Genomic DNA, 27,323 nt, shown 5'->3' with positions numbered 1-27,323 from the left:
TAATCTTTCTAATTCAGGATATTGATTTAATTTAATCTGCCTTGGGGGATACAATGGGGAGATGCCATTATGTTAATTTCCTAATAGTACAACTTCGCTCCTAACCTTAATTTATCATCTGTTACTGCTTGTTATTTTCAGGTTAATGCTCAGTTACTAGAAGCAAGGGGGAGGGAAGGCGGAGGGAAAGCGGGCCCTCCCAGAGCTCCGGGTTCACACCCTGTCTTAGCACTCTGCATCCGTGCAGTCACTCAGTCCCAGCAGCTACCCCATGAGCTCCTTACTTTCTGGGATCCTTCTGTGATAGAAGAAGAACCGGAGACGTGAGGAGTTGAACTCACTTCCCTGGGCTCCGTATCCAACAGCAAAGTGAAGAGAGGGTCTGCATCATCCTGCCTACCATCTGCACTGTTCACTCGCTTCTGAGACTCAGGGACCAGGTTGATTTGTGTGAAGATTCCCCAATTCCAAGAGAGCTTAGCCCCTTGCATGAACAGTTGGGAACCCAGCGTTTAGGGAGCTGCCTTCATTCACGATGATGGCAGGACTGCCAGTGGCTCTGCAGTCACACCCAGTGTCTCAGCCCTTATGTTTGTGATACGTACTTATTTGTTCCTGATAAACAAACTGTCACACTTGCTAAAGAGAAACATAATCTTCGTTTTCTAAGCAAATCCAGTGTAACCAGCTTATTCCGATGATTGGAGGAGCACTGCACAGCCCTTTCATATCAGGTGGCTCTCTCACCTACATATACATAGTCAGTGAGCCCTGCAGTGCTTTGAATATGCACACATACTTACCTGTGGGCTCAGTATTTAAAGCTTCTGATTCATTCATATTGATAAAATTGTACATAATTCTTGATTATGATTTATATATCTATAAATATTGAACTTGAGTTCTTTACTAAAAGTGAAAAATAGGTAATAGCCAGGCATTATAAATCAAAGCCACATCTAAAGTAATCTTACTTCATCGTTTGTAAGTATTCAATAGCATGAGATTTCATTAAGTCTCAGGGATGGGGCAGACAGCGTGATGGATGGATTCTCTAGCCGTGACCACAGCGGGCTGTTTTCATAAAGTCTGAGAGTGAAAGTTTTTCATCTCTTACCGGCCCCAGAGAGTTTATGACACATGCTTCGCTCGTGATTGCGGAAGATGTGATCCATTAGGGCCTCTACTGGGGCTTCTCCGAGGATGATTTGTTTCTCTCTCTTTTCGCCTGCAGTTGAGCAACCTGACTGAGATCCACGATCAGATCAGTGGCATGGCCCGCTGTCCCTACAGTCCCCAGCACAACTCCACAGCCCTCCTCACGGCTGGCGGTGAGCTCTATGCCGCGACAGCCATGGATTTTCCGGGACGAGATCCTGCCATTTACCGAAGCCTGGGGCTTTTGCCTCCGCTCCGCACTGCGCAGTACAACTCCAAGTGGCTCAACGGTAAGCAGGCCCTGCGAGCGCACCCAGCGTCTCCACTCACGTGGGTGTCATCTAGTTATTTGTTGCTAGTATACAAACTGTCGTACTTGCTAAAGCAAAATAAAATCTTCATTTTCTAAAAAAACCAAAGGTAACTGGTTGAGTATTAGTGATCGGAAGACCATTGCATGGCTCTTTAGTGTGAGCATGCGGTCTTCCCATCACTATAGACAGTGATAACAGGGCTGTTGTTGATATGAACATTCATCAAAGTTTTGGTGTTTTTTTTCCTGTGTTATTGTTTGAAATCTAGGAAGTTTGACATTGAGTCATAGGTATGTGTGAACTCATGTGCTTTCTTTCTTAACTTGTGTGCTGTATGTTTTGAAACAGATTACTAGCAGTTCATGACATTTTCAGACAGTGCATAGAAGAATACATTCGGCTACAGATAACTCCAGTTAACTTAACAATCAAAAAACTTGCCAACTCATACCCAGCAGTGTGGGAAGGCATTTTCAGGACTGGTTAGCTTGGTGCCTCAGAGCTGACATGGATCCAAGTCTGGTCACGTCCGTTTGCAGTTTCCACTGCTCATCAGATTGGTCCTCAGGCTGGGTGTGTTCAGCTCGCAGGCACAGAATCACAGCTGGAGTTTCAGGCATTGCATCAGGATGTTGCAGTATTCTCCAAAAGTACCACACTTCTCATGTCCATTTCTTAAGAATGGCATCTAATGGGAGGAATCCAGGTGCTAGTTCATTTGGGACACTGTTCCTGCATCCCCTGTGGAAGCAGATGGTGTCCTTTAATTCTGGGCTAGAACCTGATCACCTGTTCTTGAAGGAACCAGACAAGGGTGCCAGCCATCCATGTTGAGGCTGGCTGTGTACAAGGTCCTGATGTGTGCTGGCTGGGAATGTGTACATGTGAATGTGTGTGCACAATCATACACATGCACACTCACAAAGGCAGTATCTATGCATGATGTGACGTCCACTACCCCAGCATTTGTTTGCTACTTTATGTAAAAATGCAGACTTCAGTTTGCCATTATAATATTTACTGATTTGATAGTTCAAGATCTATAAAGATTTATTTGCCCAAGGGCCGGGGATTTAGCTCAGTGGTTCCGGCGCCTGCCTCACAAGCGCAAGGTCCCAAGTTCGATCCCCAGTACCAAAAAAAAAAGATTTATTTGCCCTGCACAAGTTCACAGAGTAGACCAGAGTTTCTCACCTTCAGCAATACTAATGGGGAGAGGGGGGCTGATCATGACTTATTCTGGAAGAAGCACTGTCCACTTCTCACCATGTTTAGCAGCATCCCCAACCTGGACCAGCAAGAAGCTGGTAACACCAGTTGTAAAAAAAAGTTTCATAAATTTTGAAATGTATCCCAAGGGGAAAATTACCCTTACTTGAGAGCTACTGGTTTTGATTAACTACTTATGCATATTTATCTTTCTGTGTATATATACATAATTCTTGGTTTTTGCCAAACAATATAACCAGCCTAAACATCACAGTTTGCCTTTAAGAGACCCCCTGGTAAGAAACGGAGTGTCCTCCTCGGAAGGAGGCAGAGTGACCATTGCTTCCACGTGGGAAGCATGAACTGTGTCCCAAATGAAGTAGCAACTTGATTCTCCCATTAGTGTCACATTTGTTGAAATGATTTCAGCTGAAGCCGTGGACTCTATGGATGATCCCCTTTTAGCCGCCAAGCTTTTGTCTGTGTAGCTTAAAGTTGTTCTATTTGTTGCTGATCTTTGCCGGCCAGACAGAGTGTCGAGTGGGGAAAAAAGAACCTCAGTATTAACTACCAGCCAAAGGTTTTGTAATTCGTTTCCAAAAGCAAAATAAAGCAAAATCATGAGCACAATCTCTTTCTTTTCTCAAAGTGATACCTTAAGAGCATCCTAGTCAAACAATCCAGCCCATAAAGGAGTTAGAAACACTGGCTGTTTTCTTACGTTGGACTCAGAGACTCCCAGGCTGGTCCATGGTGAGACTCTGCAAGCCCACGGGGTGGAATCCATTCCATTTGGGGGCCAACTGATGTCCACAGGCAGGGGCATAACCAACCCAGTGCTTACCTTGGCCGTGGTGAGCATAATGATGTTATTTTGCTTCCTACTATGGGCTGCTGTTCAATTATGATATGTGGTGCACCTGCAGAAATTGAAAATAATTCAAGGTAAGTGTGGTGGACCTACGCTCAAGCCTTCGTGTCAACATGGCTTGCATTACACTGAACAACCTGTTTCTCAGAAGAGCAGGCCCAGCCCTGCCATCCCTGGGCTGCACTGGGAAGAGCTTCATGTCCAGGGGACAGAATCCCAGCCAGAGGGCTCTAAGGTCTGCACGGGAAGACATCTTGATCCTCTCACTTGTGTTTGCTGGGATCCTTCTTTCTTCTACTGAAACCCGTGATGCCATTTCTTCTGCTCCTGGCCCTGGAGTCTTCTCTAGTTCATCCTCTATCCAAGATGGATTCGGACCTCTGGCCACTTAAACATATGACTTTTAGGGTTCACATTTCAGCTCCATCAGGCTTTATGATTCAACTCTCATGATCTGGCCTTCTGCACATCTCAGACAGTTCCTTTTCTCACTTCCCAGCTGGACTGGACCCCTGATAGCCTGGCTGACAAACGTGACTCCTTCTGCCCACTTCCTCTGCTCATCTCTGAGATGCAGCCTGAGCCCCTCTCTGACCCATTCTCAGAGGCCCAGGGTGATCTTTCAAATTTGTAGACCAGGTCACTTCAATTTCAGCCCTTTGAATGTCTTCCTTTGGTTTGGAAAAGAGGATCTCACTCCTTCTGCAGCTCTTCCTGGCCCTGGGCAGCTTCTTCATACCCTCTGGGCCCTATCTCCTTTCCTTCTGGACACCTGTCCATCACTCAGTCCAGCTACTCCTCAGTGTCCTCCCATGGCTCAGATCCTCTCCTACTCTGGCCCATGGTGCATGTTGTCCCTTCCAACAGACCTTCATCCCCAGATTCTAGGCACTTCCTCTGTCTGTCTTCCAGCCCCAGCTTGTGTGCAATGCCTCCTGGAATCTCCTCTGGAGATCTGACAGAGGAGCTTCCAGGTGACCATCCCAGCACCTTCCAATGTTCTTTCTAACATCACCTTTTTAATTTTTTTTAAGGGCTTTTTTTTGGTCTTTTTTTTCACGTTTCTTTTTTGGTACTGGGAATCGAATCCAGGGCTTTGCACTTGCCAGGCAGGTGCTGTGCTGCTGAGCTACATTCCCAGCCCAACATCACTGTTTTGAATATTTATTGTCTCTGGAAAGCTAGTCCCATGCCAGATGTGGCCATTTACCATTATGTTTCAACTTTACTGACTTAAGAAACACCCAGTGAATTTGTAAAGAACATCTGTGTGTGGGGGGGTGTATGGAGACCTGACCTTGGGTACTGTTTATGGCCCCACATTCCTTTCTTTCTGGCACTGTTGCCATGTGCTGCCATGACCTAAGCAGCTGTATTATGACAGGCCCTTCTGCCATGATGTTTCTGTTTTGGGGACATCTGCCGATGGACTGAATCCTTTGAAACCATGAGTCACATCAACCATTATTTCCATTAAGTTGTGGGTATTGGCTGTTTGTTTCCAGTGGTGGAAAAGTGCACTAATATAAGAAATTGTTACCAGAGAAGTGAGGTCATTTCTGTGACTTTACTTGACCAGCGGTTTAGAAGCATTTGGACCATTTGTGGGAGGAATTTGGAAATGTTTGGGGATGTGGATTATAGAAGCTCTGGAGTGCTGTAAGCAAAGCTTGATAGATGACTCTGGTGGGAGCTCAGAAGATCAGAATCCTGATAGGAATGCAGAGAGTAAAGCCAGAGTCCATGTGTGTTACCTCTGGCAAAACAAACAAACATACAGATAAAAGTGTCTACATTTTGCCCATGTCCTGAGACTGAGAGACTGAGATTAAGGGCAGTGAACTAATTGATCTAGCCGAGGAAATTTCAAGGCAGTCCAGGATATAGTATGCATACTGCTAGCTGCTTTCAGCTAGATTTATAGAGAGCACTAGGACAAAAAGCCTAGCAGAAAAATATGAAAAACTTAAATTTTGGCCCAAAAAGATCCACACATAAAGTTGGAGCTAAAGGAGATGTGATTGGTAAAGAAATTAGTGTCATGAACAAACCCCAAGTACTTTGTACAGGGAAAAGAAGAAAGAGTCATTTTTTTCCTCTCTTTTTTAAGAAGGATTCTTTGAAGGTATCTCAGGAATCAGAAAGACACCACCAATGGCAAGCTCAAAGGTACAACATGTAAATCTTTCATTTGAAAAGAGAGTCCCTGTTACCTCTGCTCCAGGTGGGCCTCCTTGGGACTCCTTTCACTGTGTTCAGTGTCACTAAGGAGATGCTAGTTTTAATGCCGTTCACACTGTAAGCCTTATGGGACCAGGGAACTTCCACAGTGATTTCAGAGTAAGACCTGGAAGGCCAGACAATGCACATCTGAGAGGACAGTGTATGAATTGTGGAAATGAAGCCAAAGGTGCAATAGAGATACCAGGAAATCAGACATGTCAGGGATTTAGAATGTCTACTGAGAAAAACTACAGGCTGTTAGTGAAAGCAACTCAAAAGAGAGGGTTTGTGGGCTGCAACCAGTAAGGCCATGGGGCGGAGCTGCTCAGGCCCTCTGAAACTATCGTCTTACCACCATGTGACCAAAATGCTGGCTATGGATCTACTGGAGTTAGTGTTTGCCCTGTTGGGTTTTGGTCTTGATTTGATCTGATTTTTTTTCTCTCCCCTTATTCCTGCTTTTTAGAATCAAAATGTTTGCCTGTGCAAACCTTGGAATTATATGACTTTTTTTAAAAAACATATTCATAACTAGAAGATTGCCTTGAGCCTCAGAGGAGACTTGGACTTTTGAAAAATCCTGGAACTGATGAGACTTGAGGGAATGAATTAGTGCACTTCTGGGTTGTGGGCAAGATGGTTGTGGGCAAGATAATTGTATCATCTAGTCAGGATTATGAGCTTGCTGTTATCTTTATTTGAAGATTAAGTGTGGTTTAAGGAGATACATCTCATTGTCAAGTTGTCAAGAGTAGACAGATAATGATTGTGTAACAATTTAACTGGATTTAGAAATGCTCTGGGTTTAGTAAAGCACATATCTGCATGTGTCTGTGTAAGTCATGCAGGTGTGACCTTGAGTACTATGTATGATTCCCAGCTCATTCCTCTTTGGCACTACTCCTCTGCTGTCTGTCCTGGATGCCATGAACTAAGTGATTTCATTATGCCATACCCTTCTTCCAAGCCATCACTATTTCGGTGCCAGCCAACCATGGACTAAATCCTCTGAAACTGTGAGCCAAACTAAAATTCTCTAAAAGCTGTGAGTGTCATGCAATTGGGCCCAGAAATTGGAAAACTGACTAATACATCAGATTAAATTAGTCTTGTTCATTGCTCAAGCAGTGCTTACAAATGTTTAATTATTTAATAAGTGAATGCATAAATAAAAGAATGAAGTGACACTTTTCCTACTATTGCATGTTCCTTGCTATGTGTAAGCAGATGGATTTTTCTGAATACTTAGGACCTTATCGTATTCTTCTAGTCCTTACAGAGCTTGCCACTGGGTATGAAAGTGTGACAGTCCCAGGTCTTGTTGGTCAATGTGAATGGGAGCAGCAGGTCAGTGTACATGTGCGGGTTCTGGGGACTGTGATAAACAGTGTTGGTTGAGCACTGCCAGAACATGTGCCCAACCCCTGTGATTTCTTTAATAAGTCAGACATTTGGCTTTTCCTGTAAAATCTCTGCTGTTAAAATGCTGACGGCTAACTATTCTTAATGATTGTATGAACCAACATAGTAGAGCTAGTGAAATGCCCATTTTTGAGGTAAATTCAGCCAGGCTGCATATTTTCATGGTGAAATCTGAGCTTCTTCACCAAATCAGCTGCTGTCGGATCTGGACCTTCCTTTTGTACCCCAGCCTCTCTGCCTTTCATCTTTGTCTTGGGCCTGGAGTCTCCTGACCCTGTGCCTGTCCCACACATGCTTTGCTCTTCTGGCTCATTCCTCGACCTCCTTCAGGAATCACATGATGCACTAAGAAGCCCTTTGCAAACCTCCCAGGCCTCCGCTCCAAGGACCCGTGGTGTGTGTTTCTCACTTCCCTTGACCTCTGCCCTCTCTCATTTGTGTTTCTCTGACCTTAGTGTATTTGGACCCAGTGGCTTGGGGCAGTGAGATGCTTGTTTTCCAATGTACAATCTACATATACGGGCAGAGGTGGAGGTTTGGAATAAATAGACCTGAGGTTAGAGCCTGGCTTTCTCTTCTATAAACCAGATATCATTAACCACCCACACCTGATATCAGAATAAAATAAAGCCATGAAAAGATGATGAATATTAGTGCCAGACACCTAGTCAGTTACCAGAAAATAAAAGTAGTTTCCATGAACTCCTCAAGTCTGGTCCATTATCTGATGCATAGGTGGCAGATAGTGAATGTTTGCTGAAAGTAAACCGGTGAGTGTTCTGAGCTCTGCTTCCTCTGTGGACACTGACCAGTATTCTCTTTTGTTCTTCTTACTGGCCCCGGGAGGCCTCCTTAGTGCTCCTCTGCTGCTCAGACTTCTCAGCAATGCTGCCACATCATCCTGTTCCCAGCCCTGGCTCAGCTCAGTCACAATATCTGTGGTGTCCACAGGACTTGGAGTCTCTAGGTGGCTGTCAGCTGCTCACATCCTACAATAAACAGAACGCTCTCTATTGTTTCCGACACTTTCCAGATTTCTCCCACCTCTTTTGGGTGGAGGGAAGAAAACTGTCTCAGCAGGGAAGTGTAGAGGACAGCACCTGCCCACCAAGGCAGCAAGCTGTTTGCGTCCACAATGACTGCTGATGACTCAATTTGCTCACAGGTCGAGTTAGTCCTTCCCATAATTCTCCTCGTCGATTCAGGGCAAGTTGAAAAAGTGACCAGCAGAGCAGCCCTTAATGATCATTAGCTGGCTGCCCCAGCACTGCACCAGGCACTCTCCTTAGACAGCCCCAGGCCAACTTCACTTCATCCAGCTGAGTTGTGGCATTTGGGAAAGTATAGACAGTGCCTATTTGTCTCCAAGGTTTTCTGAACAAAGTGGCACAAAGTAGGTGGCTCCAAGCAACAGAAATATATTCTCACAGAGCCCTGGGAGCTATAGCTCCAGAATAAAGGTGCTGAGAGGACCAGGAGCCCACCGAAGCCTCGAGAGGAGGTCCCCACCTTCCTTCTGCCAGGCCTTCTTTGGATTCCAGCAGTGTTGCTCCTGACTCTCCCTATATTGGTGCCCATCTTCCTGTGTCTCTTGTCTAGATGACTCTGTGCTTATTAGGTCAGAAGTCTTAACTGATTAGAGCTTACTTTATGACTTCATCTTAATTAGGTTACATGTGCAAAGACCCTATTTCCAAATAAGGTCCCATTTGGAAGAATGGGAAGTTTAAATAACTTTTGGGGGATACAGTAAAACCCATGATATTCTTCTAACCAGAAAGTGCTCAAATCTGCACACCTGGAACTTCACCAGCAACCTTTATCCTCCTAGCTGGGCTGAAGTTGGCTCTGTATATGTATATGTATATGTATATGTATATGTATATGTATATGTATATGCTTCCCTCTCAGCAAAAACCTTGGCAGATCATGTTGCTCTTTGGTTTGCATGACAACCAGAGGTCACTAGGTAGGGAGATGGTGACCATTTGTCTACATTGCCCAAGACAGGGATAGTTTGTGTCTGTTTCTTCCTTCCTTCTTTCCTCCAGAACACTAGAATGGGCAATACCTTCACTACAGTGGCTGTTCTAGCCACTGTCTGCACCCCTTCCCAGAATCCCTGGGGAAGGAAGAGTACCTCTCACCCATGCAGGACTGCATTGGCCCTTGTCCCATTTCTCAGCAGCTCCCATCCAACAAGGACTGCATTGAAGGCTTGGCCGACATGCGTGCTCTGACACTCTGGTCTATGTAAGCATCTTCACCCAAAGCAAAGGATACATTTTCAGGTGTTTTCCCTTTGGTATCCCAAGACTTTCACGATCCCCAGTGAATCAAGGCTAATATGCAGGCAGATCATAACATTAGCCTGTCCAAAGTGATGCTCTTCCTGGACCCCAGAAGCTTGGAGTAAGGATGTATTAAACTTCTGATCTTTCAGCCATACCTCCTAGATCCCCACCATAAGTATTAGGTGTGGTTCCCCAAACCTACCTGTAGCAGGGTATATCCCTGGGACCCACTACCACAGGTTCAGGGATAATTTCTTATCATATGACTGGCACTACAATTCCAAGTACAACTTCTTACCATACCACTAGCACTATTGATTCCCCCGTGATGAGCAACTTCCCGCTCCTACCTGTTTAAGGAGACCCAGTGGTGGGACCTACATCAACTGTGGCATGGATGGAACAGAGGCGGGGAGTAGGGCTGGCCCGGGTTCTGAATGACCTTGTCAGTTGTGCCTGTGTCCTCTTGATTGCTTGGTGCGATCTGTTCTCCCTACCCGTGCAGCCCTGGCTCACGCTCCCACCCCTTTGGCAAGCCTGTTTTCCTGCAAGGACCCGGTTTCCCAGGAGCAATTCTGCCTCCTGGCTTCATTCCTTTGCATTCCATTTCCTGTCCTCAACACTCTAGATTTTTGCCCCCTGGCTCATTCCCGGTCCTCCATAGCTTCTGCTGAAGATACAGTTTCCCCCTGACACAGTCTTTGTCCACTCCTCAGCGGGGCCTCTTATTCCCTGGACACAAGAACTCTTGAGGATTCGCCTGCCTCAAACCTGCAAAATCCTCCATTTCTCTTTCAGAGAAAACCAAAGTGCTACTCGCTGGCTGCCCACTGCCTTCCTGTCTTCCCTTCCATAATAGACTCTTGCTCTCTAGCACTGCACTGTGGCACTAGCTCTTCCCTCTTCCTCACGGATCCACAGACTTTTCCATCAAGGGGCACAGAGCAGATGCCTTAGGCTTTGTGTCCCATATCTATCCTCTGTTGCGACATTTCAGCTCTGCTATTACAGCATGAAAGCAGCCATAGCCAATGCAAGAACAAATTAAGTGTGACTGCGCCTTAAGAAAACTTTTATTTACAAAACAGATCACAGGTAGGATCTGGCCCAGGGGCTGGTAGCGTGTTCTAGCTGGAATGCTCTTCCCCTGGGTGATCCACCTGCCCAACTCCTTCAACTCTTTTCAGTTTTTGCTGCAACATCACCTTCTCAATGGGACCTTACCTTGACCACATTGTTTGAAGACAAGCCATTGCCAGCTAGCCCACAAGACCCCTTACCGTGCTTCTTTTTAACCCTAGCCCTCCCAGTTGTTTAGCACATTGCTGCCTTTCTCCGCCCAGAAGGTCATTCTCTTATGACTGGAGCTTATATATTGTGTGCACTGATTGATTTTACCTAGTTACGGTAGTGCTGGACATAGACTAAGCACTCAGTGAGTAGTTTGTAAATGGATGAGCTCATGTGTGCTATGGTCTGTGTTTGCCCAAGTTCATATGCTGGAATCCTAAGCCCTAGTGTGTTGAGGAGAGGTGGGACTTTGGGAGGGGACTGAGTCATAAAGGTGGAAGCCTCATGGCTGGGGTTAGTGCCCTTATGGAGTCCTTAGACTGCTGCCCGGATCCTTGGATCATGTGAAACCACACTGAGCAGGTACCATCCATGAGCCAGGACATAAGGCTTCACCAGACACTGCATATTCTAGCACCTTAACTAGGGATGTCCCAGGCTCCAGATCTGGGAAAAATTAATTTATGTCATTTTAAAGCTTTCTTGGTACCGTGGTGCCTCGGTTCATGAACTTGATTCTTTCCAGGATTCTGGTCGCAAACTGAGTTGGACGAAAACCGAATCAAACTGAATGGTTAGCTTCAATGTTGACCTTATGGGGAAATTTGACTCAGTTCTTGTCCAGTTTGGTTTGCAACCAGAATCATGGAGAGAATTGAGTTGGTGAAACGCAGTACCACTTTACTTTTGTTATAGCAGGCTGAACGGACAAAGACAGTGGGTGAATAGTTTGCTTTTGTTTCCCATACTAGTTTATAAAGAGAATATATCTTAGTTGTAATCCAGAATTAAAAAGTCAACAACAACAAAAACCCCACCAAAAAACAGAATTATATGTTTGAACCTGACTTCTCTAAAATTTGAAAAATGTTCCTTTTACTCCCCATCTCATTTGGACCCACCTCCTTTTCAGCCATTTGATTGGGTAACTTTCTGGCAGAATCTATCACATTAAGTTATATGTTTGATAATGAATATGTTTTAAAATCAGATTTTTCCCTGTGCCAAAATTGCTCTTAAAACAAATTTACCTGTTTAGAGAAATTCCTTAACAGCTTTAATGCATTAAAATGTTTATCGTTAATAACCCTTATTAAATGATTACTGTAAGGCAGGGTAATAAAAGTTGAATGGTTGATGCTTAAAATAGAGAAGCTGTAAAACTTGCCTTCAAGAAACTGGCAGTCAAACTGGGGAAACAGTAAACCCACAAAAAGTGGAAAAGTGCTACACTGAAATTAATATTGTGCAAATTACATGTGTGCATTTTGAAGGAACTATGTGCCTGGGAATAGTGTAAAAAGCAGTAGGAACTTGAAGGTGCTAACTCCCGACTGAGCTCTCATAACATAACTCGACACAAACGAACCCTACAGGGACATAGTCGTTACCACCCAGGATCCTGGCCCTGCTCCTTTTGCAGAGGAGACGTCTGCCCACCTGTGCTGACCTGGGAAGTGCACAGCCCCCTGTTCTGTTGAGACTCCAGCCATGACCTCCTGTGAAGGGGAACTCACTTTAAATCCACATCATTCTCAGTTTAACAGAATCAGTTTTTTGAGCTCTACTTAAGAAAACATGGTAACCACCTGTAGTTCTCCTGGTTAGAGATTCACTGAGGGTGTTACTTAAGCCAGTGCAGTCTCTTCGAGGTTTTTAATTGCAATTATTAACCTTTTAATGATCAGAGATCAATTGCTTCGGGCAAGAAAACCCCCTCTGTGTGTAATTCAAGGAGAAATCGTTTCTGCTGAACCTGGAAAGGTGCTCTATGGGGTCTAGTGCCTCTCCCCAGGAGCAGATGCTGATTTCATCAGTGTGAGCACAGCCGGGCTGTGGTGACTCTGTTGGGTCCCATCCTGGGACAGGAAAGTCTTGTTCAGTGTTCACCGCACCAAAGTTCCCCACAGGTGTAAATCCCTGGGAATCTCAGGACTGACACTTTCTGTAGCTGGAAATTCATTCATGGCAGCAGAGGACAGAGAGCAAGCGAAATAAAGACACGTGGTGACTAGGAATGAAGCATACCTGGGCAGGAAGACCAACGTGTTTTGAAGGAAGAGAATCCCAGTATGGTATTTTGCCAAATAGACTCTGGGGAGATACTTACAGTGGGCACCACGGTGGACCAGATACCCCACTCATGAAGTTTACGCTGGCTAGGATGACCAGGCATGGGTTTAACACATGGCCAGAGAAGATGTGCAGCAATGAACCCCCTGTTTCTAACTTCCGGCCATAATGGAGTCTATCGGAAGGCACTGGGCAGATTTCTGTGCTGTATAAATGGACATATTTTGGATACTATGTTGCAAAGCAAATCTGATTATCTTCCTAAGTTTTGAAATTCTTTTAAATAAATGGCCTCCCTGCGTATCGCCTGCCTGTTGGTACACCAGTGAGAGCCTTTATCTCCAGTTATTGCTCCACGTCCCAAGGGCTGTTTCTAACATGCCAGGGAGAGGGGAGACTTCATACGCACCTCATCTGTACCCTCTGCACAGCTTTCCGACGGTAACTTCATGGGCCTCATTCTCTTGGGGAGCACTCTGGTACTCAGACAACTTCACCACTTCAACAACAGCCACAGGTGACACAAACCTGATCCGGGATTTGAAAACAGGTCTAACCCAGAGCTTGCATCCTCCCCCATCACACTCTCCAGCCCCCCCTTTGTTTAGGGAACACCAGTGTCATAACGGGCCTCATCTCTCTGAGATGCGTGCATTTACGCTCAAGATGCCACAATGGAGGGATACGAAGACTTTGGGAAACAGTGAGATTTTTTCTTGATTATTTTTAAAGCATTGCATGAAGACAATGATTAATTGTAATTATTAAACCAAAGAAAATAAGCCTGTGAGGTGATTTAACACAGCTCTTTATGGCTACAGAAGTTTGTGAGGGACATGAGGCCATCAAATCTTCTGTGGTCTTTGAAAATGGTGGGATGTTCATTCAGCACTGAGTGCGTAAATGCAGGGGAGCTACAGACCCCTTCCAGTCTTGGCCAGAGCTTCTGCACTCACCAGTGAGCCATTTGCAACGTGTGGGTGTGGATGCACATTCCAAAGGAGAGTGGATGAATAAGCCCCTCCTTTCATACCTAACTGTTTGAGGGTAAAGGCATTGATCCTGTACACTAAGTCCCCGGGATATTGCATTTAAATAGTTCACGCAGAGAAGGTAGTCCTCGCAGAGCAGAATATGCAGCTATTTGCTAGTACTGATACCATCAAGAAAACCCTTCAGTGCTCACTGTCTAGAGATGACAGAAGTTTCCTAGTAGTAGTCTTCCAATCTGCCTGGTGTCCTGACCCGATTATTGACACGCTTCCTTTCCCTCTCAGAAGTGTCCCTTTTTGAACCATCCTCTTGGTCCAAGTCATGGTACCCTGTTTATAAGCTCTCCAGCTCCAAGAGTTTCGGTGAGTTGTCTTGTATTATCCAGGACACCTTTAGTTTTCCCTGCACAGTAGATCCTCACAGATAGATGCTGGATAGCACCGCTCTGTGTGTGATCTTTCTTTGAACCAGAACTCCTTGAACTCAGTAGATAAAGCAGGAGCCAAACACAAGTTCATTTCTTCTGTTGTAGTTTCTTGGGAGGAACATGATCAAAACCGAATAATGTTGTAGCTCAATATTTCCTTTCAAATTGATCACATTTTACTTTCAATCTTTTAAAACATGCTACGGGCATTAAAATAGTTCTCATATCTTTGAACTCAAGTTAACGTTCCAATTAGAAAAATTATAGGTATTGATTCCACAGAATAAATTGTTAATTCTTAAAATAAATGAATCCATACATTTAAAATAGTAGCAGAAGGAAGTGAACATGGCAAGTAGACATGTCCTTTTTAAAAAAATGTTTGGAACGATTGATGAAACTCCCTGTAATTAAGCGAGCCTAGGAACGCAGGAGTGGGAGTCTTGCCAGGAGCGTGGAAAGTCGGCAAGAAGCTTTGTGCTTGGACCACAGTAAGGCAGCAGAACAGTGCGTGTCACTCAGAGTGGGGACACTGAGGCAGGGAGGCTCTTGCAGCCCCCAGTGTGGAAGACACTAGGTGGGAGGTCTGGCCCCTTAGGACCTATGCTAATATAAAGGCTATAGTTCTCCCTTAGGGAGAAGGCAGCGCATAATTCAGATCGTTTCTTCCTAAATCAGCAAACCCACATACGTAACACCTTTTCAAACCCTTATACTCCTCTCAAAGAGGAAGAGAAAACTTTGTCCTGGAACCCAGTTTCCCCACTGCTGGGAGCGCTTCAGCAATCAGTGATTTTGTTTCTCCTGGGCAGAGCCCTGGGGACAGGAGGCTCACAGTGTTGCAGTGTAACTGATAAGCACGGCTATGGGTGGCCCTGTCTTCCCTCCCCTGCTCAGTCTCTCGCACCTCCACCAGGACACCCAGGAGTCTGAGACTAAATCCAAGCTCCTTGCTGTGGGTCACTGGCCTGGTGTGGCCTTAAGCCTCCTGTCCTGCGGTCCCTCCTCTCTTGACTGGTCTCATTCCATTCCTGGCCATCCTGGGCATCTTCTCTCAGCTGCTCCCTCCTGCCGCGCTGCTCTCTTACCTCCTCCTGACCTGGTGGCTCTTTCCAACTTCACACCTGCCATTTCCCCAATCCTCTTGTTCCTTATTCTCAAAATCATCTCTCTGAGCTGGCCATCTGTGCCTAGCCGTCAGTGAACACAAATTATTCTCTGTCTTGTTCTTTTTCCTTTGCATTGTTCTTGAGGACATGAGCTATATCCATCAGTTTACAAAAGGGCACCCAGTTCTGAGGACGGCCCCCCAGGACCCGGGCATTAAAGCCCTGGGTCCCCACTGTGGTTGGCATCCCAGGCTTAGTCTAGAGTACCACCCCTGCCAACATGTTTGGTCCCAAACTCTCTGCAAGAAGCAAAGGACTCAAATTTGATATATGGAATGGACAATGAATGAGTTAGCTTGTTATATAAATATGGGTAACTGTTTACTGATGTGTGGTGACATTAATCTATGCAGTAAAACAGTTACTATAGATATATTGTAATTTGCATTTTGATCTATACCAACCAAATGCTAGGCACCTGACATCCACTGCCTTTGACTCTCACAATAATACTTCATGTGCCGTGTTGTTACAGCTATTGTTAACACTGAAAAAAACAAAATGTGCTGTTCAATAATTTGTCTAAGTTCATGTAGCCAGTAGGTGGAAGTATTGAGCCATATATACATGAAGTTTAGCAGTGCATACATGTAATGCACACATCTACACACACAAACACATGCATACACACATGTATACCTATTGAATATCTATCTCTCTCTCCACCTATCACTGTCATTTTGTTGAAATCTCAGGGAAAAAAACTTTAGTCCGCCAATGACTTTTCACCACATTTAATTTAATTTTAGTTGAATTATCTATGCTACTAAATACCTCAGTGAAATTAGATTTATTTTGGAAACCTCTATAGTGCATTTTACTGCTATAGCTGTGACAAAGGAAACAATGTATGCAATAAGAGAGGTTCTAAGATCTATAAATGTGAACGAAAGTGGCTTCATAGTGACAGACACCAGCCAATGAACAGAAAACCCCTTGCTTGCTCTGGGTCATATGTAAAGATTGTTTTTATGAACTCATTTTCTTTGGTTGTGAAATTCCTTGCTCTTTTGAAAATTCAGCATAGCTGTATTTATGCTCCTCAAATTCTGATCACCTGCAAACTGGTTATATGTACATTTCACTCCTTGTCTTACGTGAAGTTCTATTCGCTGTAAAATTATTGAAACATCAGGAGCAAGTTGTGAAACAGTGCAGATGGCCATCATCTGTTGTGACTCATGGACAGTCCTTTGCATCCTTGTGAATGAGACCTCCACACTCCGGATGTCTTTAGGGAAGACAGAGCGAGTCATGGGTCACCAGTCCGGTCCAGGCGAGCTGCACTGCCCATGGCCTGTGCAGAGTTATTTTCCAGCCTGCTCTTTGGATGTGTGTCACAATGTGGCCTTGGGGTGTACGATGACTTTTAGTAGATTGTTAGAATCTAGTAATATTTCTGTAGAGTTGGAAAAATTGAATTTTTTCATGTCTTTAATGTCCATTCTTACTGATCAGATATTTCTTTATCAACAACCTATGAATGATCATCACCATATCAATGCTTTAAGTATTGAGATAGAAAAAGTACAGAATGGAAGGCTTCACTCATTTGGCTTTATGGGGTCAAAACTCTTGATGCTTTTTCATCACTTATGTTTATTTATAATGTCTCTTCCCTGTACTCCCATCAGCATGGTCTATTATATAAGTAAAGACATAAAATAAAAACTCTTATAATATACTTCTTATTAATCTGACATATTTTATAGGCCGCTCTGCAGTCTATAACGCAATATGATTTACAAATATGAGAAAATATGGCCTCTCATCACATATATTTCTATATAAGCTGACATAGACTTGTGCCTATTTTTATTGTGAGTTAGATAGCAGCACATGCTCTCCTCATTTGTAGCTCTGATGATGATAATATTAAAAATATCATTTAGATTTCTATCGTGCATTCATATCCACTGCAAACATGACAGCAGTGGCTGATTGATGACTTATTCAGTTTACTTAGAAGGGAAAAATCCCAGTTTGAGTGAATTTCATTTTTTAAAAAAACAGAACTTAAATAATGGAAGGAAAACAATATGTGCATCGCTATTCTGCCTGGTACAATTCAGATATCCCCTTCTATCTTTATATCTAGAAATGCAAGAGATAACTCACTATCTGCTAACAATTATCCCGACATCTTTACTGTTGTTGGAAAAGGAACAGGATACTGGCTGAATTTTAGCAAGGTCTGCTTTCCAAGAGATGAAGCTCTTTGCCTTCACAGCAGGTCACAGAATCAGAACCGTCCGCATCCTGAATGGTCAATGTAGGACAGCAGGACACATTTCCAAATGTAGTTTCGCTCCCTGGCCACATGGTTTTTGGCATGAGGTGAACTGGAGAATGACACACCCTACACATTCAAAAACTTCCCTCGTTTTCTCCTACCAGAAGAAAAATGCATTTGAGCATTTCTATCTGAAATGTACATTGCTACCTTATCCATGGCTTTGGGAGGTTTGGAGAGAAGACAGCTTCTCTGTGGAAAGAGGCAGCCGTGGGACAATCTGCTTACTGCCTCTCAGTATTCCCCCTGACTGAGACTCGCCAGGGGATACATTTCAGAGGAGTAAATAATGGACACAGTGTAGACTGCCTAATGGTCACGTGTTGGCCCACTGAGGCTATCCTGGTGCCATTCGAAATACCCACTCGGGGGTTGGGCAAACATTTCCCAACTGTCTTCTTGTTTATTAAGTCTTTCAATCAGTGGCCTCTTCTTCCAACTTTAGTGAAACTTTGTGTTTCATTGCTAATGTGTCTTCCAGTTGTGGGTTAAAGTTTTTTCCACACATTTGTGTTCCCCTCTAGCTAATTCTCAAACCCTCCTAAGCTTGTACCCAAGTAAACCGATTTACCAACCCCAGTGTGATGACTCCCCATCCAAGGGTATTGTCCAGAAATTCAATCCCATTGCAAGTATTGTTAGCATACAGGATGTCCCCTGGTAGACGGTTATGTTTTTACTGTATTATGACGGTGAGTTCATTTCTCTGAGGCCCAGCTGTCTGGATTCAGGACTTTCTCCAGCTCACTCTACTCTGATTGGTAGCTGTGTGAATTGACAAGTTATTAAGCCTATCAGCTTTAGAGTCCTCATCTATGAAATGGAAGAGTAGTACGTCCTGTGCTAGTTAATCTTTTTGTCAGTTTGACTGGAATAAGAGATTCCTCGAGAGGTAATTAGATCATGGGGACTTTGTACACATCAGTGGGGGAATCCTCCAATGTTCACAGCTGAATGTGCCATTAGGGGTGGGGCCCGGTTGGAGTAGGTGAGTCACAGGTGGTGTACCTGTGGAGGATTCTGTTCCTCCATCCTCTGCTTCTGGGCACCATGAAGAAGCTTCTTTGCTCCTTCACACCCTTCCACTATGATGTTTCTGGTTTGGAGCCAGCTTGCCTCTGAAACCTCTGAAAACATGAGCAGATACACACTCTTCCTCCCTTAAGTTGTGCATGTTGGGTATTTGGTCCCAGAGACACAGAGCTAAGGAATACAGCAGACTACCTCTCCAGCTTTTGAGAATCTAATGAGCACTTGGATATTAAGCACCGAGCACAGCACTTGACACAGTAGGATCAGTAATCTGTGAATATCAGCTCTTTTGCCATACACCTGACTGGAAGAAACAACAGCAGATCTTTTTCTTTTTCGTGGTTGTTTTCTTGCTCAGGACTTCTTGAAGGTGCTAGAGCTATTTACCATGTGACTTCCATCCTCTTTGTCCCAGATTACTTGCAGAAGTGCACACTTGTGAGCATATTTGCGATAGCTTGGTGGACTATACCTCCTGCCTCATAAATGTGTGTGGGTAACTGTAGCCCTGGGCTAGACACACCCTGTCCCCATGCCTTTTGTACTCTCTCTGTTTTACATGGTTTGCTGTTGTGGTTTATGATGATGATGGTTTTTGGTTTGGCTTTAGTGTAATGCTGAGATTCTAATTTGCTTCTGTGAGCCTGGGTACGGAGTCTGTTCTGAAACGATGTAGCTTTCCCATTAGAATTGGACATACATACGAGTGACTATTTTTTAAGCACTAAATATAGTTTTGTAGATGCTTCATATCTTTGCCTTTAAGGTCTGCTTCTACAGGTAATTCTTGTAGAGATTCATGAAGAACGAGGATTCAAAATTTTCTCAATCTTTTGTTCATGTTTTTAAAACACACTTTTCACACTCATTGTGTCTTGTGTCTCTCCGGGATTCTGAAGCACACGGTAACAATAAATCCATCTGATGTCCACCTCATACATTTTAATGAAATTTTTTTAAAAATTGTTCATTTCAGGTTAAAGCAATAGTGCTTGAAGAATGTGTTTGCCCTTGAAAATGTGTCTTTGTGGACATAGCTGTTGTCTCTGCCTTAACATTAATTTTGAACAACAATGGTTATTGCCTTTATTATCCTAACAAAATTTAGACACTTGCTGATTGAATGGAATGCTTTGAGAAAAACCTGGTTATTAGAGATTTAAAAAAAATGAATATCAGGGTATCTCAGGAGTCTGGTAAGGTATAAGCTCTATAAACTCAAAGAACTCAAACAGGAAGTTAAAAAGATAACATTTACATGCCATATGGAAAATTCAGTTGGTGTTCTCTATTTTCTAATGAGCTTGGTAATTAAAAAAAGATTTTACCATAATTTTCACATTTCTCAATCTTATATTTAAGCTAATTATGAGACCAGAAAGCTTCTAGGCAATGGATCTATCTCAACACTCTTTCCTGATCTCAATGTGTTCCCCTGGTGACCCGAAATAAGAAAATAAAGCTTGATTTTCACAGTTACACCATCACCATAGCAACGGAAATTGCTAACGCTAATTTGGAGGCACTAATCTTACAGTTGGAGTTTTTGATTCAGTTTTAAACATGTTTAAAATCCTTACTAAAAGCATACAAATTATATCACGGTCATGTGCAGATATAAGTCAAAGAATTTCATAGTGTTACATGCAAATATAACTGCAGACTCTGTATTCTAAATCACGTTTATCTTTTTAATCTTATTTCTTCCTTCTATTTCTGGGTATGGTGTAAGAGTTTTCAAATGAATTAAGAGGTATTGCTCTAGTTTGTTCTGTACATCTTTGCCGCCCACATTTGATAGTATGAAAGTCAGTTTAACGTGAATGGTGGTTTGGGTTTGTAGTTCAGGATGTTTGAACATGACTCTTGCTGTAAATTCTCCATTTCTTAGAATTTGTGCGTGACCCCCGGCTCCCAGCCATATTGATAGGAAGCAGTGCTCCGGGTCTCCGTCTGTGCTAGAGGAGCCCAGTACTGTCTGAACCAGCCAAGTCTTCTGGAAGAAAGGCTGAGCGGATGATAGGAAAAAGGAACAGCATATGGTTGCTGAGATGTTTCTCTTCTCCTGTTGTTTCCAGAACCGAACTTTGTATCCTCCTATGACATCGGAAATTTCACCTACTTTTTTTTCCGAGAAAATGCTGTGGAGCATGACTGTGGGAAGACAGTGTTCTCCAGGGCTTCCCGGGTCTGCAAGAACGACATCGGGGGGCGCTTCCTGCTGGAGGACACTTGGACCACCTTCATGAAGGCGCGCCTGAACTGCTCCCGGCCCGGGGAGGTCCCCTTCTACTACAACGAGCTGCAGAGCACTTTCTTGCTGCCCGAGCTGGACTTGATCTATGGCATCTTTACCACCAACGTGTATGTAGCTTGAAATAACGTCTTTCTCTTCCCTTTCACTCATTCTCAATAGGCCTTTTGTTCTTTGACCTCTGAAGGTTGCAAGTTGCTTTAAAGGAAATCTTTCTTATGTTACTGGGCTTACAGCCAAAAAATAACAAAAAGAGTATTTTCACTGTGCACCAAATAATTGGGAAATACATGTGCTTTGCTAAACTGGCATTAGGAAAGTAAAGTTAATCCAAAAAGTTTTGGTTTGTTTTTAGCTTAGTAATATCAAATTATTCTGTTATAAATCACTACTTCCTGATTTTTTAGTGTGTTACGAGCACTTTCTGAAATGCGGGTGCATACTAGATGTATTTTCTCTGTACACAAGTCATGCATTTGTGCATAATGAAAGCAATGTTTTCTGGAAAGTCTGATCTTTGAGATAACACAATTTTTGCCTGAGTCTGTGTCTTATATATGCTTTTATATGAAATACACACTCTCATCTCCCCATAGCTGCTCTCTGAACAGTTGATCTAGAAGACGGCTAACCTGGGCACATATTTCTTAAACACTGATTATACTTTTTAAATATTTCTGAAAGCACTTTTTTCTTTTGGGAAGATGCTCAGAATATCAGCGAGACAGTCTCTGGACTGGGGGAAGCCTGGGCTCTCATTCGCTCTTACTGTGGCTAGCTTGGGAGGCACACAGGAGCCCACCGTAACTTCCTGTCCATAGCCGGTGTGCTGTTCGTAGGAAACAGCAGTTCAGACTGTGAGCTACATCCCCTTTCCCATCAGCAGTGCTCCTGATCATTTGGGTTCTGGCATGGATCACCTTTGGAATCTCTAATCTGGAGATCTAACGATTCTGACAAAAGCCAAACATCTGTGTCCAAGGCAAAGGATCTAAAACTGGATGTGTGGGAAGCGTTGAGAAGTAGGGTGAGTGGCAGTATCCCTTGGGAATTACAGAAGCTTTAGCACTGAGGACTGCCTGGATCCTGGGATGCTCGGGCCTGGGTGGACTGGACAAGAGCCTGGCTGTGATGTTGCTCTGTCCCTGCACACTTCCAATTTACTTTTTGATCTCTTTGGCCTCAGTGGCCTGCCCAGGAATTTCATTTCTATAGTCCCTTACTTTACCTGCCACTCATTTCTTGTTAACTGTTTCTTCTTGCTCTTGCCACTGCTGGTTAGTGTTAACACTCACTTGATCATAACACTCCGTGGTCCGCTCTCTGTTATGAAGTTGGAAAATGGGTGTTGTGAATGTTCCCACGCCCATCCCACGGCTCTGCAGCTGTCCTTGTTCTTGTAAATCTGCTTTGGTTAGCCCCAGAGCCTATATTCCTTCCTGAAGTTTCTTTTTTAAAAAAATCAATTTATGGTTTCTGAAGTTGATTTGCTTTCCAAAACCCTGTTTAAGAAATAGTGTATTCTCTAAGATAAAGGTTGAGTTGCTCAGCTGAGATCAATTTTACACACAATGGGGGCTCGGCTTCTGTGGCTGCTCATTCCCCTGGCTCTGGGCAAAAATAACTACAAAAACCCCAGTTTCAAAAGTTCTGGAAGCACCCTGTCTAAACTCTTCCAAGATGGTGAATCGTTTGTTTTGATGGCCGTGTTAAGGTTTTCAAATTAATGGTTTGGTTGTGTGGCCCATTCCGGCACGTCAGGGCTTCCAGGCCGGCAGCGGGTAGCCACAGCTGCTCTTGCTGTGCTGAGCACGTGTTGTCACTAAGTCTCCAGATGGATTTCAGACCTGTCCTCTCTCGTCCCACAATGACTCCCACCACCTCCTCTTCCTTTCATGGCTCAGCCTCGATTTTATGAGCATGTTCCTGAGAAGTCCGGCTTCCAGCTGAAAGAAAATGAGTTTAGGTAGTCTGGAAGTTTCCTACCTCTGAAATAGAGGCTGTAACTTTGTGGCTTGGACTTGGATTTGCTTCTGTGCTTTGGTGGGGTTCTTAGCACTAGGAGAATGGGGAAAGCACTTTTTCTGGCTCAGTCTTTCGCTAGGACCTTGTGGCTTTTCTCTACCCTTTGAGCCTGAGTTCATTTGCAAGAAGTTGTTTGCTACTGCAGTGGAATCTGAAGGTTTTGCCTTTTTTCTGGAACCTAAAAAGGATGGCTCAGCAGTGCAGGCGTGCATGGTATAGCGAGTATACGACATGAACAGCACAGTTTAGGTCTGTGTGGGCATAGGTATCTCAGTGTAAGTGTGGGTGGGTGCTGGGGAAAGATTCTCATTGCTCTTCTCAACTAAAGAGACTAAGTAAGACCTAGAAAGAATTTTTGAAAACTTTGCTGCTGGCAATTTTAAGTGGAATTCAAGTAGAAGCAAGGTTTAATATCCGAGTGCTGGGCTCACCCGAGGTCCCCAAAAGGCCTTTTGATCCACCTGGACTGTAACAGTGAAGAGAGAAAACAGCACATGAACTGAAGACATGTGCCTACCTCTGTGACCTGGCAAGGCCAGGCTGGAGGTCTGTCAGCCACCTGGGCTTATTCAGGCCGAGCCAGCTTTGAGCTGGCTCATGCACAAGGTCCCAGCACTCTGGGCCAGGCGGGGCCCTGGCAGAGAAGGTGGCAGGCACTTCCTGTAGCCAGGCCCATCCCAGAGGGAAGGCAAGGCAGAGCACATGCTCTTCCTCTCCACCCCTCCCAGAGCCCAAAGCACAGTCAAAGGCAAAGGGGCAGTGAGGCCCGGGAGTGGGGCCACCAGTGATGCTTTCTCACCACTTCTTGGGAGGAAGCTTCAAAGGTATCATCCTGCAGAGGTCCATGCATACTCATGTTTATAGGAGCACAGTTCCCAGTAGCTAATGTAGGAAAACAACTGAGAGACCCATCGACAGGGGAGTGGGTAAAGAAAATGTGGTTGTATACGTACACAGTGGAGTTGTATTCAGCCATAAAGAAGGATGAATTCCCAGCCTTTGTAGGAAAATGGATGGATCTTGAGACCATAACATTAAGTGAGACAAGTGGGCCACAGAAAGTTAAACATTGCCTGCTTTCTTTCATATGAGAAACCCAAAACATGAGTAAATTAAAGCATAAAACAGGAGAGATTGTAGGAAAGAGTGAGGCAGACTTCTTGGAGATGAGGAAGAGGATCTGCAGAAGAAGGGAGAGGAGGAAGGGATTGGAAATGATGGAGATTACCTGTCTATCTCAACTCCCCAAAGTGAATGTAATTATTTTGTACTAAGAACATACACCAGTAAAAAAATATGTTTTCCCTCAGCCCCAGTGAGAGATGCTTAGCCTAGCAGCTTCTAGGACCTCAGGGGAGTTGCTGGGCTGACCCCATTCAGAGCCAGCGAATGGAGTGATCATTTAGTGCCTCTATGGGCAAAAGGGGGTTTCTCTTACCAGGGAGCAGCAGGACTGTGAGGTCAGGGACATGACCTGAGGAACCCGGTAGGAAGCAGCACAAAGCCTGCTCCACCTCTGCATTGCTGTGGCAGGAGGAGGCCCTGCTCTGGGCTGCTATTTGCCCATCCGGACAGTTGGGCTCTTCCTGGGATCTGCGGCCTTGGTGAGAAATCCATGGCCGCCCTCCATGCCATCCCTGCCACCCCGACGTGAACTCAGCTGCGTCTGGCCATTCTCCATCCAGCATAATTGTTTTCCTGACCTTACCAAAGCCCGGTCACCTGTGCAAAGTCTCTTCCCTCCTTGCAGATGGGATTTGACTTACCACTTGCTTGTTTTCGGAGGGTAGTGAGGAGTAGAAGTAGAAACGTGCACACAGCGATGCTTAGCATCTGGTCTCACTGTCTGGAGCACATGGTCCTGAGGCTTTTAGATAGCATCCACTCCTCACCCACCTCTCACAGAGAAGGAAGCACATGGTCTTAGGCGCCCACTCTACATGGGGGGCAAATGCTGCTCCCCAAATGCGGCCCACAGTCATCTTCACCTATCTGCCTCATTTCTTTATCTGAGGGTCTCTTATGGTATGGAGCATTCCTGGACTGGGATTTCTGAAGCCTCTTGGAGGTGTCTTGTACCTATTCATTACCAAAACAAACACAGCTAAGTATTCCAGTTCCAAAGTCTCGGTGGTTTTTCCTTCGACATAAGAAAAACAATTGATATAAGGAGCCCTATTTATTGTCTTGGAGCATTAATATGGAAAATACATACATACTCTTTTATCTCCATGTTCCCTTAAGAACCACAGCTGAGGTTAATATGCAAATTTTACCAAAATATTTTACTGTTTCCATGCTTTGTTGAAGGGTACTGACCTTCCAAAGCCTCCCATTTTCAGTTTTCTCTGCAAAGCTTGAATTCTAAATTAAAGCTTCAAGATTTCCTGTCAATGTTTTGACCCCCTGTATTTACAATCCTCTTTAAATTGAAAAAAAAAATAAAAAAAAAAATATATATATATGGGGTCTGGCAGGCATTCTTTACAAAATACTCTATTGATTATTTTTTGAAGGATGACAAACATAAATATCTGGAGATTTAAAAGACAAATGCGTGACCCACTTCCAGCTGAGTAACCACATAAGCGCTGCGGAGGGGCTGGCCGGCAGGGACAGTGGCTCCATCCGCTAGAGGAGAAAGTCTTTCTTCCAGAATTTAAAGGGGGAGCATGCAGCTCCACGCAGCCCTCACTGTCTCGCTGTGGCTGAGTGAACTAATCCCAGCGGGCAGCATTGCGAGTGTCATCATTGCCAGCTGCCCTTGTTCCCATACCTAGCTGTTTGTTTCTCTACGAGAACCCACAGGCCAGCCCCATGCACCGTCCAGGGTCCTCCCCGTGGGACACCGGAGAGCCCTAGGTCTCCAGGTGTCCAGGGCTGCTTGAGTCACCACTGCCGCCCCTGTGGCTGGTGGCTGGGTCGCTGCAGGGCTCTCTGACCGACTTCTCTTTTCTCTTCCTCGGCTCTCAGCAACAGCATTGCTGCCTCGGCCGTATGTGTCTTCAACCTGAGCGCCATCTCGCAGGCCTTCAATGGGCCCTTCAAGTTCCAGGAGAACTCTCGCTCCGCCTGGCTACCTTATCCGAACCCCAACCCCAACTTCCAGGTAATTTCCTGGGGAGGGGCGCCCGGGAACAATGCAGACCCTGAGGCAGTGAACCTGGGGCCCATGCTCCGACCGATTTCCTCTCCCTGCCCCTCAAGGACAGCCCTGTACCCAGCTTGGCTCCTGTCAGCAGGTGGGAGTTTTTTGTACACTGTGGCGCCTGGACCACAAAGGGACCTTTTGTCAGTTGTGACTCCAGGCTGAAAACAGCCGGCCTCCCACCTCTGATTAGGAGCCCCTGCTTCAGTTAACACTAATAGTGTGGGACTCGGTGTCCCTGGGGCTCTGATGGCAAGTGAATGACTCTCTCATGAGTGGGGCCCACAACACAGGGTGGTGGAGACACAGACAGGATCAGAGCTCTAATTGGCAACGATGGCGGGAGTTCCTGTCGGGGAATGGACGTGGTAGTAACAACCAGGGACAGAGAAGTAGAGGCTGAAAGTCCTTCTTCCATCATGAAATTCCTGGATGTCCATGGTGTCCCAGGATTTGTCATCTCCCAGTATTCAGAATAGGCTGAGACTCAGAGACGAAGGGATCTCCCACCTTTGGTCAGTGGGCAGGTGTTTTCGTCTGCTTGGGCTGCAATAACAAATTAACACAGATTGGATGGGTTTTTTTTTTTTTAAAGCCATTTATTTATTTTCTCACAGTTATAGGAGTTGAAAGCTTAAGATCAAGCTGAAAGCAGGGTCCTTTTCTGGTGAGGGCTGTGCTCCTGGCTTGCAGATGGCTGCCTTCCCCCTGTGCCCTCCTGTGGAAGGCAGAGACATCTGTCCCATGTTGTCCTCTTTTGTGAAGTTACTGTTTCTACCGAGTCGCAGCACCACCCTTCTGATCTCATTGAACGTTAGTTACTTCCTTGGAGAGTCTAGCTCCAAGTATAGCCAAGCCGAGGGAGAGGTCTCCACATATAAATGTGGGAGGGGAACAAATGTGTAGCCCACAAGCACCAGTTTCCCTTCCACATCAGCTCCGCCGGGACAGTCATCGTGTAGGGCATACCGTTTAGCAGTCCGAGCCCTGAGCTGGATGTTGCAGGTGTGTCATCTCGCATGCTGGCTGTAGTACCATGCTGAGAAAGACTTCTCCGCGTACAGAGAAGGACACGGAGCCATGGGGCAGAGAATCCAGCCAGGACCGCAACTGATGAGTGGTCCAACT

At 44.8% G+C, this 27,323-nt stretch overlaps 1 protein-coding gene across 7 annotated transcripts in view; it reads left to right on the top strand.

Annotated features, from left to right (window-relative positions):
• The window catches only part of Sema5a (semaphorin 5A), a 483,148-nt gene that overhangs the window by 312,840 nt on the left and 142,985 nt on the right, over positions 1 to 27,323 (top strand). For all 7 annotated transcript variants that reach the window (XM_087189197.1, XM_004845176.4, XM_021258604.2 and 4 more), the window contains 3 exons: positions 1,235 to 1,448; positions 20,847 to 21,132; positions 26,021 to 26,156. In XM_087189197.1, the coding sequence (XP_087045323.1) occupies positions 1,235 to 1,448; positions 20,847 to 21,132; positions 26,021 to 26,156 (636 nt within the window). The remainder of the gene's footprint in view (positions 1 to 1,234; positions 1,449 to 20,846; positions 21,133 to 26,020; positions 26,157 to 27,323) is intronic.

Source organism: Heterocephalus glaber, unplaced genomic scaffold (genome assembly GCF_053883595.1).
Source record: "Heterocephalus glaber isolate CG9 unplaced genomic scaffold, H.glaber_assembly_v1.0 deba00001537, whole genome shotgun sequence".
Taxonomy (NCBI): domain Eukaryota; kingdom Metazoa; phylum Chordata; class Mammalia; order Rodentia; family Bathyergidae; genus Heterocephalus; species Heterocephalus glaber.
Note: the sequence above shows the minus strand (reverse complement) of the source record. Positions and strands in the feature narration are given on the sequence as shown.